Consider the following 11,511-nt stretch of genomic DNA (forward strand, 5'->3'; position numbering starts at 1 on the left):
TTTTTCCTTAGGGGAAAGAAATGGCTAATGTATGGTCAACATCTAGCCGATTATAAGAAATTTAATGGCATGAATGATTATATTTATTGAAAGTTTCCTTTGTTTTGCTAAATATGCTCAAATTTTACTTTTCGTTGGGGCAAAGATTACTTTAACTGTTAATGACATGAACGATTTTAGAGAAAAGCATCACTTAATCTTCACAAAGTCCTCAATTCCTAAAAATATTATCAATATCAGAGAAAATCGACGTTCAAGAATTGTTATTCAAGCTATGCTTCACAAATAGATATTTAAAAAAACGAGCTTTAATAACCCAAAATAAAAGAAATTTATTATGTTAAATTAAAAAATAAAATAAATAAATAAAACTAAAAGTAATTGAATAATTAAAAAAAATTATGTCATATGCCACATGTCATACATTCATTATTTTGATTAACTCATAAAAAACATTGTTAGTTTATGAATGAAATTGAAATTAGAAAAGAAAATTCAAATATGGAGTAAAGTGAAATGTTTTTTAGTGGACTAGGATGAGATAAAAAATCAAGGACTAATATATTAAATTTCAGAAAAGCAGCAGACTTTAAGCTTTGGATCATGCCACGTCAGAGGAATGAGCGGTTAAAGCTTAAAAGCAACTTTCATATTTGCAATTTTATGGGTCATGCTTCTTGTAGTTGATAAAAAAAAATTTTAATTGGGTTATGATGGGCAAAAAATCCCATCCGACCAAGCAAGAGTCAAGGGAGTAGGCCTAAGACACGGGTCAAAACAGCAACATGCTACAAGAATGTTATTAAAAAGATGATCATATCAAGGTCTTCTGTACAGCCACTTGTGATATCATAAGTAACCGAATTTTGGGCTCTTTTACCCAAATAGTTCAAAAAAATATTATATTTATAAAAATAACCTAACTTTAAAAACAATCACCAAAATAACTTAAAATAAACAGTACCCACTCTTTTTTTGCACCAATGATTGCCTAATCATTGTATCAGACTTAAAAAAAATTATTTTTTTGGGTTCTGGCCTGTCAATGGCCGGAACCTATGTATTTTTTTTTAAAATTGTATAATACTGATATACGAAAAAGAAAAAAAAGAAGAAAATTTTTTTTTGGGTGCTAGCCTGTCAATGACCGGCACCCAGTGAACAATAAATTTTTTTTCGTGTCAGAATCAGATATAAAAATACGAAAAAATAAAAAAAATTTTGAGTACTGGCCTGTCAATGGCCGGCACCCAGTGAATAGTAAAAAAAACTTTTTTCTTTTTTTTTCGTGTCAGAATTAGATATAAAAATACGAAAAAAATAAATTTTTTTGGGTGCTGGTCTGTCAATTGCCGGCACCCAGTGAACAGTAAAAATTTTTTTTCTTTTTTTGTGTCAAAATCAGATATAAAAATACGAAAAAAAATAAAAAAAATTTGGGGTGCTGGCCTGTCAATGGCCGGCACCTAGTGCACAGTAAAAAATTTTTTTTCTTTTTTTTCATGTCAGAATCAGATATAAAAATACGAAAAAAATAAAAAAAAATTTGGGTGCTGGCCTGTCAATGGCCGGCACCCAGTGAACAGTAAAATTTTTTTTTCTTTTTTTCGTGTCAAAATCAGATATAAAAATACGAAAAAAATAAAAAAAAATTTTGGGTGCTGGCCTGTCAATGGTCGGCACCCAGTGAACAGTTAAAATTATTTTTCTTTTTTTCGTGTCAGAATCAGATATAAAAATACGAAAAAAATAAAAAAAAATTTTTGGGTGCTGGCCTGTCAATGGCCGGCACCCAGTGAATAGTAAATTTTTTTTTCGTGTCAGAATCAGATATAAAAATACAAAAAAAAATAAAAAAAAATTTTGGGTGCTGGCTTGTCAATGGCCAGCACCCAGTACACAGTAAAATTTTTTTTTGTGTCAGAATCAGATATAAAAATACGAAAAAAATAAAAAAAATTATAGGACTTGGGGGATTTTAATATACAAACTAAATTCTAAATTTACAAAAAAATATATAGGACTTGGGGGATTTTAATTTTGTAATAGTAAATAGGAGGAAATAGAATTTTTTTTATTTTTTTCGTATTTTTATATTTGATTCTAACACGAAAAAAAAGAAAACTTTTTTTTTACTGTGTATTGGGTGCAGGCCATTGACAGGCCAGCACCTAAAATTTTTTTTTTCGTATTTTTATATTTGATTCTGACATGAAAAAAAAAGAAAAATTTTTTTTAATGTGCACTGGGTGCCGGCCATTGACAGGCCAGCACCTAGAAAATTTTTTTATTTATTTTTTTTCGTATTTTTATATCTGATTCTGACACAAAAAAAGAATTTTTTTTACTGTTCATTGGGTGCCGGCCATTGACAGGCCAACACCCAAATTTTTTTTTCTTTTTTGGATATCAATATTATACAATTTTTTAAAAAAATATATGGATTCCGACCATTGACAGGCCAGAATCCAAAAATATAATTTTTTAAGTCTGACACAATGATTAGGCAATCATTGGTGAAAAAAAGAGTGGGTACTGTTCATTTTGGGTTATTTTGATGATTATTTTTAAATCTGGGTTATTTTTGTAAATATAATATTTTTTGGGCTATTTAGGTAAAAGAGCCTGTTAAGAATTTCAAAGAAGACGGCAATATCATTTTGTATTAAAATTATGAAAAATCTCCTACTCCTATCATGTCATAATAATCATGCATAAAGGTAAAAACTCTGACCATTGAAAGATATGCAAGAAGAAAATTGTGGACAATTTTTCTTGGATCACCTCCTCATATAAAGACAAACACCACTAATTAATGAATAAACCATAATTAAAATGGACCAAATAACAATTCTCTATGCATCTCTTTCATTCATCTTTCTCTTACTTTGTTTAAACTTACTGTTTCAATCCAAAAAACACCCCCAAAACCTCCCTCCATCCCCACCTTCACTCCCTTTAATTGGCCACCTCCACCTCCTCGAATCTCCCGTTCACCGTTTCTATCACTGTCTCTCTCAGAAACACGGCCCGGTCTTCTCCCTTCGCCTAGGGTCTCAGCTCTTTGTGGTGGTTTCGTCTTCAGCTGTTGTCGAGGAATGCTTCACCAAAAACGATGTGGTTTTAGCTAACCGTCCGAAGTTGATCACAGGGAAGCACTTCGGCTACAACTACACCACAATTTCCACTTCGTCTTACAGTGATCATTGGCGCAACTTACGTCGCATTGGATCCATCGAAATCTTCTCATCGAGTCGTCTCAATGCCTTCGTCGCCATTCGGAAAGATGAGGTCCGACGGTTGTTGGTGAGGCTGTCGCAAGATTCACGTCAATGGTTTGCGAAGGTAGAGCTAAAATCCATGATTAATGACTTGACACTTAACAACATAATGAGGATGGTTGCGGGGAAGAGATATTACGGGGATGAAGTGAAGGATGAAAATGAAGCGAGGGAGTTCAGGGAGGTTATAACGGAGACGTTTAGGAATGGCAGCACAGCGAATCGTGCAGAGTTCTTGCCGGTTTTGAATTGGTTCGGAGGGTACGAAAAGAAGGTGAAAAATATTGGGAAAAAGTTGGACAGATTGCTGCAAAAGTTGGTCAACGAGCATCGACGGATGAAGCAGGAAAATAATGATAATGGCAGCATGGTAGATCACCTTCTTAACTTGCAACAATCTGATCCTAATTACTACACTGATGAAATCATCAAAGGGCTCATGCTGGTTAGTTCAATCTTCTTCTCTCTCTTAAAGTTCCATTGTTTTCAAAAATAAAAAACCCCGAACAGCAAAACATTCAACGTTCTAATTGAATTCTCAAAATATCTATATCATGTCAGGATAGGAAGTTCAAAACGAGAAATGTCGTATTTTTTTATTTATATCAACATTTTAATAACATACATGGTGATCATGCAGGTCCTAATACTAGCAGGAACTGATACAACATCAGTTACAATAGAATGGGCAATGTCCAATTTATTGAACCACCCAGAAGTATTGAAGAAGGCTCAAGCTGAAATAGACACTGAAATAGGGCAAGAAAATCTTATTGATGAACCGGATGTTTCGAAGTTAAAGTATCTTCAAAGTATTATACTAGAGGCTCAAAGATTACACCCTGCACTCCCTCTTCTACTTCCACATGTACCATCTACTGATTGCACCATAGGCGGATACGATGTGCCGGGCGGCGCGATTGTGTTGGTGAATGCGTGGTCCATTCATAGGGACCCACAATCATGGGATGATCCAACAAGTTTTAAGCCAGAGAGGTTTGAGAATGATGATTCTCAATCTCACAAGATAATGCCATTTGGGTTAGGAAGAAGGGCATGTCCAGGGTCAGGGCTGGCTCAGCGAGTGATGGGGCTAACCCTTGGCTCATTGATTCAATGCTTCGAGTGGGAAAGGGTTGACGGTAAGGAAATTGATATGACTGAAGGTATGGGAAGCACCATGCCTAAAGCTCATCCATTGGAGGCTTTGTGCAAAGCTCGCCCCATTGTGAATAGAGCTTTTTTTAGTAATTAATTAGGAGTTCTCATTATAATTATTATAATACCGATATTTTATTGCAACGAAGCATATGAAATAATAACTTGCGAAGATATCAATAAAAAAACTATATGACTTCTTAATTTCCACACTTATTCATTCCCCACATTCGTTTTCATTTGCAATGTAATTTAACCAAAAAAAAAAACCAAAGAACTATAAGTAGTCATTATGAAAGGATAACAACTTGAAACATCATAAACCCAGATGGATCATAATAAGTTATCAACACGCATTTCAGGTGCCGGAGTTCTGATTTTTCAGTAAAAAAAACAAAAGAGAAGAAAAAAACCCAAAAGAATTCAATAACTAACCATGAAAAAACACTCGAGCCTCTGTCTAAATATCTCAAAGATGTGGTCCTATTGTGAACATATTTAAACCTAAGGCTGGTGACCCTTGGTCAAGAGTAAACAGGCCTAAGATAGATTAAACATTGCAGACAACTTATCTAAGCTCAAAGACTGGACATTTTGGGACATGACAGCGACACCTGCGACTAGTGCAATAGAGGCGAATAACGCACCTTTCAAGCATCCATGTCCTTTCGAAAAATGTCCTAGAAGTAACCTGCAGTACTTGTCTGCCTCATTCAATGATGCATCTGCATTGATTTCTGCTTTCTCATTCTATTTATACAACCAAATGGAACAAATTAGTATTGATTAAGTCTCATTTGCAGTTGGTCAAAAACCACGAGAACATGTATAAGAGTATAAAGAAGAAACAAGTTGCAGCCAGTGTTCAAGAACCACAACATTTATGAGAATGCATTACCTTCTGCCTGAAACTTTTTAAAATTTCCCTCAAAGGATCAACTGTAGAATGTTTAGCAGAATGCTCTTTCCGTTCATTCATTAGCAAGCTTTCTCAAAACAGCAACACTTGCATCAAGATTATCGAGATAAAGCACATCCTGTTTCCAAAGATATTGGGGAAAAATAACCAACAAAACTTTAACAATAGTTAAGAAAGAAAATACAGTCAAAGATCCGGGGGGGAAAACATTAACCAGAAAGATCAGTAGAAACCAAAACCAATTTGTTATTGGATGAAAAATCTTCAAATAGGTCAGAAATTGCTCACCCATTGCTTATAACACTCAGGATTTTGAGTTAAACACCAAATAAAAACATCACTTGCTTCCTTAGATAATTCTGGAAGACCTGCAATAAAAATAAAATATGGTATAAATGGGTAGAACTAATTTCATACACCATTTCGGGTGGGTCTAAGATGCAGTCTAAGAATTTAGTTTTACCTTCTCCGGCAGCTTTTACAGCATAGCTCAGTATCTGCTGGGCAACTTGTTTCATTGCTTTACTTCCAGGAGAACCAGCAAGGGCAACCTCCTTCAAAGTAGGATAAATAGCTTCGAACCTCTCGGTTGCCTAAATTATTAATAGATTGGAAATGAATCGGTCTTAGGACTTTTGGAAACCCTGGGATGGAATCAAAAGAAATCACGAAAAAAAGAACCTACCTTAACACGAGCTGAGGGTGCTGGAAATGTGAGTCTCATCAAAATATCAAGAGCAGAAAGTGGCACCAGTCGATCTCCCTTTCTGACAGCACCATTAGCTAAAATAGGACGAGCTTTCAGAGAGGAAATTATTCTGATCTCAACAGATAAAACAAATAAGATCAAAAGAATTGGAGGAAAAGAGAAGTATTGGCATATTCCTCAAATCCCAAAGCCCAAAGATTTAAAAATGCAATAAATTTATCAAAAGCAAATGCCACACTTCTCTACTAACTGCAAAATCAAGTCTCTAGATTGAGGATTACAACTTGACTTGCCACTCAGCATAGGCAGCAGAATATTGTACCCACATGTACAGGCCCACAGCTAAATCTCCTTGTATGGCCTGTGGAAACAAATCAAATTAATGGTTGAAATTCATACCCAAAAGAATGATTTGTGCAGGAAGAAAAATTAGAGTCTTAAGGTTGTCAATAGCTACCTAAGCAATCATCCACACAGTGATAGGAAATTTATCCCGTCCCTGATATTTTGGATCTTCCCTCAACTTTGGTGCCAAACTAATCAAAACATCAGGCTTTCTTCTTAGTGCCATGGATAGGACCACAAATATAGCAACCTGCAATTCCAGATTAGTTAATTAAGCAGGAATTGCTTCTCTGAATATCTAAATAGAATCATTAAAGGAACATTCGAACAATCGATCTCATTTTAGGCTAATCAGTATCACTCGTATAGAAAATTTGACCAGTCACTAGCGTGCTTCCATTTTAGTTGAGACCATTCTCAAAGATGCAACAGAAGTATTTTCCAAGAGTATAGGAAGAAATAAGATCAACAATTACCAGAGACTTCGATAGTGCTGGCTGGGGGACTTTCTTTGATCCCTTAGTAGCTCCTTGATGACTAGCAAGGTCAGCCTGTATGCTGTCCAATGACCATAACACAAACGATACTAAGGCATCCAAAGATCTCCGGTTCAACCAATCAACCGATGTCTGATAGACATCTTCCGGTACATTCGAAAGCAGAATCTATTCAAAACAAAATAACAATAACAAATCCAAAATCAAGCTAGTAAAGTTCTCTCCATGCATGTCCTACCACTGAATAGACAATAACTGAACGAAACTATGAACTTTTCCAAAATATTATGAAATAGAACTTAAAGAAGAAAGCTTACATCAACCAATTTCGAAACGGTACATTCTTTGAAAAGCTTTAACCAGGGGAATTGCGCTGCATTCACTGAAGCAAATGCTCTTCCAAAGTAATCAGCAAATCTCATTAATTGTATATCTTGTTGGGTCTCATAAGAGCTCTGAATTTTTTTTGTTAAAGTAAGAATCAGATTCAGATCAGTCAAAACTAAAACACACACACACACACACACACACAACAAAAATGTAAATTTGAAGTTACTGTTACTCACAGTGATGTCAATAAGAAAAGCACTAAGATCACCGGCTTCGATCTTCGAAGCAGCTTCGGCCACAGTCACCTTCGGTTTCTTCGGCTTCTTCGGCTTCACCTTCTTAATTTCCACAGCACCGTTCTCCTCCACGCCACCGGTGTCACTATCATCTTCATCATCAACCTTCACTCTATTAGAAACAGCAGAAGAAACCGCAGCCTCTGCTTCCGCCGCCACAGGAGCTTCGGCTGCGCGACGACGGCGATCCTCAGAATATTTCTCGATCGAGCTGAAAACATCGGAGGAGACGCCGCCATTGTAAAGATCAGAAAAACCATCAGGCGGAAGAGGCTTCGAAGGCTTCCGATTCCGTTTTGAATACGACACAGTTTGCCATTTGTTGAAGTCGTCGTTTTTCCGTCTTCGTTTTCAAATTCTCTAAGAATTTGCTCGATCATAGCTGAATTTTCGTCCATCATTGTTTAAAACTAAACAAAAAGTAAAAACACTTTTCCTTCTACTTTACAGAGGAGAGGTTTAAAACGACGGAGTTTCGTCGGAGAAGACTGTTTATTCCGGCGAGAGAAATTGGCGGGAAAGAAATAAGACTATAAGAGGGGAATGAAAGCCGCGGGTTTTAAAGGGAAAGATTTTACAAACAAGGGAAAAAAGACTGGACAGTGTTTCAAAAATGGACACGTGGATTACTGTATTTTGTTTTTTTTCCTCAACCCTTGATTTTACATTGGTCCAATTCTATAATAAGTCTATGCACTATTCATTTTTTATTTAGTCCAGTACATTGACCTGATTTGTATATATTGACTAGTAATGGCAGTCTTTGTAAATAATTTGAATATATGAACTTATCTAAAATATTGAATTTGTTTATTATTCAAATCTAAATTTTTGAATTAAATATTATTATTTATGGGACATCCGAATTAAAAAAAATGATTTCAAAAGTTTCAATCATTTTTCAGATATTCAAATCTCTTAAAATTCTTTTTATTCGTATATAAAATAAAAATTATAAGGTAGATTTGGATATCCAAATAAACAATGCAAGTTCGGATAATAAATGTTCGGAGTATCTATCCACATTTGTTCTGAATTCACATAGGATAATAATTTTAAAATTCTATTTCTCTTTTTTGTCGAAAAAGGAGAACCAACATCCTTACAAAAAAATCAAGTAATGATAACTCTAGGAAAAGCCACTCCCACAGAATCGGCTAACAAAAGATTCAAGACTAGGAGGAGGAGCCTTAAAAAATTCGAAAACCATCCTCTAACCAATGAGCCACATTATTGTTTTGTCACAGAATATAGAGAAGAATGAAGCACCAGTCTCTATGGAGCCGACTTCTTATTTCACCTACCAGACTGCCTATCGTTAACACCATGGTGAATCATCTCAATTGAAGTAAAAGAATCAGATTCTATATTAATCTTTCTCCATGCTACTTCAACACCAAACACAATACCCCTAAATCAATGCTCCAATTCCCCCCACTATACATCTGCTGCTTCCCAAAATTAACAACACAAGACACCCACATCCCGGAGTAGTTGGTCACTAAACTCATTTTCGCTATTTCGCCCCCAACAAATCCAACTGTAACATTGGTGTATGTTTTTTATCGGACGAAATTAAATTGTATATTTTTATGAGAGTTAAAATATAATTTCACAATTTTAATAATTTTTATCTTTATAATTTCTAAAAGATTAAATCAAATTTCATCATTTTAAAAGGCCAAAATATAATTTTACCTTTTATTTTATTTAAAACTTAAATGGCTAATATTAAAATTTTATATTTTAGGGGGGCGAGGCCCCTACCATCCCTAAGCACTGCCTTGCAGGGGCGATTGGAATCAAATGACAATTACATTTTGCTCCACTCATTATGGGTACATGCCTTTCTACAAAATCCGAGTTTCATGGTAGGTTGATTCTTTTTCGTTACCTCCTCTTTAAATTAGTAACTCTAAACACTCTAATGTCTACTGAAAGTTAAGACTTTTATGAGATGATATTCGTTCTCCATGGACACCTTCAAATGGACCACTTCATTTGGAGAGCGGCGTTGTTCATGTTTTTGTCCTTGTACCCAAAAAAAGCAAATATTAAAAATGATATTGTATAGGGACCCTTTATAGAATTTAACCATTTTGCGTTTCTCAAATCTGGTTCTCTCTTTGGGATTCGAGCCAGGAGATTTTCATTAAAGGTAGGATTATTTTGATTTGATTTCCTAATTGAATTGAATTTTAAGTTTTGAGTCTTAATTCTATCCAAATTCTATTTCATCTAAATTATAAGTTCATTAATATAAAAAATATTAATAAATAATAAAATAGGTTTTTATATCGAATAAATTGAAATTGAATCTTAGCTAAATATTTTTATATTACTAGAATCATATCCAAATTAGATCTTTTGGATTTTTTTTTTAAAAATGAATTGATTCTAAAATTTTTAACTTAATTTAATTTTTAATAATTCGCATTTTATAAATTTAGAAATAATTATTAAGGAATCATACATATTAAGTAGTGGGGGTCCAATTGGATATTAGCTCTGATTACTCAACACAGATCTATAATCACAACCGTCAGATCATAAATTGATATGAAAATTTGTGTTTACTTTTATATTCTAGAAGTTTGGCACTTAGTAGGTGGTTGGAGAAATTGATATGCACAAAATCAAATAAAGATGTTTATTTCTCCCTTTTTATATTTCTTTTACAAAATCAACATCAAATCAAGTCATATAAATACATTTATCTCTTTCTAAAATAGAAATAATTAATTTTCATCAGCAGTCAAATAAATATGAAAAATGATTTAGTTTGATCTAAAAAATTCGAATAAATTGTCGATTGATTCTTAATTCGATTGGCATTAACATTATTGTTAGTGCAGAAGTACGTGGATTCGAGTATGCTGAAGCATATTATCCTCCTATTTCAAGAGTGGGGAGGGATTATGAGTAATTCTAGGCATTGTATCAAAAAAAATGAACAAACTAACTAAACGAAACATGATTTTCACGTGACAAAATTTGAACCCGACGCTCGAGAATCAAAATCTCAATCTTTACCAACACATAGGAGTGAATCTAAGAGCAAGGGCCTTGGCCCCCCTTAAATTGAAAAAATCGCAATCAAATCTTGTTTTAAATGATTAAATTAAAAATTAATATGTCGTAAAGTTGCTTTCTAACCTCCAAAAATGAAGAAAGTAATATTTAGTTCTTTCAAAATTGATCAAATCATAAATTAATACATGATAAAATGATATTTTGCTCTCCTAAAAGTTTTTAATTCGATTCCAACCCCTTAAAAAGTTTTGGATTCGCCCCTATCACTACAATCAAAGTCTTGGTAGTCAACCAATTTATTTTTTAGTATAAAAGATTATGACACATTCATAATAGGGATAAAAAAATATATTTATAAATAATATAAAAATGAAAAACATTTTAGTTGAAACAACAAAATTGAGGGTTAAGGGCTGTCGGTATACGGTGTTCAAATCTCACCATTTGTGAATTTATTTTAAATTTAAATAAACTTTGTGAAATAACAAAAACATTTTTTTAATAATTTTCTTAATTAATAGTTGATTCATAATTAAATTTGATAATAAATTTTATTATAATATAAGGTACATTCAATATCATTAAACTATTAGTAAATTTACGTTTTGATCATTTCAGCGACCATTTTGTAACTTTTTAAAATTGAATGATCAAAATGTAAACTTATCAATATTTTAGTGATCTTAAGTGCAATTTTCCCTAGTATATAAAAAAATTGATAAAAGGAGGAAGACTTTATGTAACAGAAAAGAAAAGACAATAAGCGTTATATGTATATATATATTATTTATTTATTTATTTATTTTTAAGTTTTTTTTTTTGTCTATTGTGGATAAAAAGTTGGTTGGTTGGGTTTAGGGGCAAAAAAAAAAAATCAATGGGCTTCTTTGCGCATGTGACCAAGGTTGCAATTCAACATTTGATGCGCATTTTGGTCTAAAAG

General features: G+C 33.5%; 1 protein-coding gene and 1 pseudogene across 1 annotated transcript; one reads left to right on the top strand and one right to left on the bottom strand.

Annotated features, from left to right (window-relative positions):
- The first annotated feature begins 2,750 nt into the window (after positions 1-2,750).
- Positions 2,751-4,653, top strand: LOC107953970 (cytochrome P450 81Q32). Its single transcript, XM_016889419.2, has 2 exons — positions 2,751-3,726; positions 3,922-4,653. The coding sequence occupies exons 1-2, from the start codon at positions 2,836-2,838 to the stop codon at positions 4,534-4,536; spliced, it is 1,506 nt and encodes a 501-aa protein (XP_016744908.1). The 5' UTR covers positions 2,751-2,835; the 3' UTR covers positions 4,537-4,653.
- Positions 4,654-4,690: 37 nt separating this feature from the next.
- LOC107955996 (uncharacterized) lies at positions 4,691-7,886 on the bottom strand (annotated as a pseudogene).
- Between the last annotated feature and the right edge of the window lie 3,625 nt (positions 7,887-11,511).

Source organism: Gossypium hirsutum, chromosome D07 (assembly GCF_007990345.1).
Source record: "Gossypium hirsutum isolate 1008001.06 chromosome D07, Gossypium_hirsutum_v2.1, whole genome shotgun sequence".
In the NCBI taxonomy this organism is placed as follows: Eukaryota; Viridiplantae; Streptophyta; class Magnoliopsida; order Malvales; family Malvaceae; genus Gossypium; species Gossypium hirsutum.

What these genes read in the sequence shown, in the direction of transcription:
- LOC107953970 (XM_016889419.2), top strand. Translation starts at nt 2,836, where the DNA reads ATGGACCAAATAACAATTCTCTATGCATCTCTTTCATTCATCTTTCTC. An exon ending in TCATCAAAGGGCTCATGCTG is followed by an intron (nt 3,727 to 3,921) that starts GTTAGTTCAATC and finishes GTGATCATGCAG; the next exon opens with GTCCTAATACTAGCAGGAAC.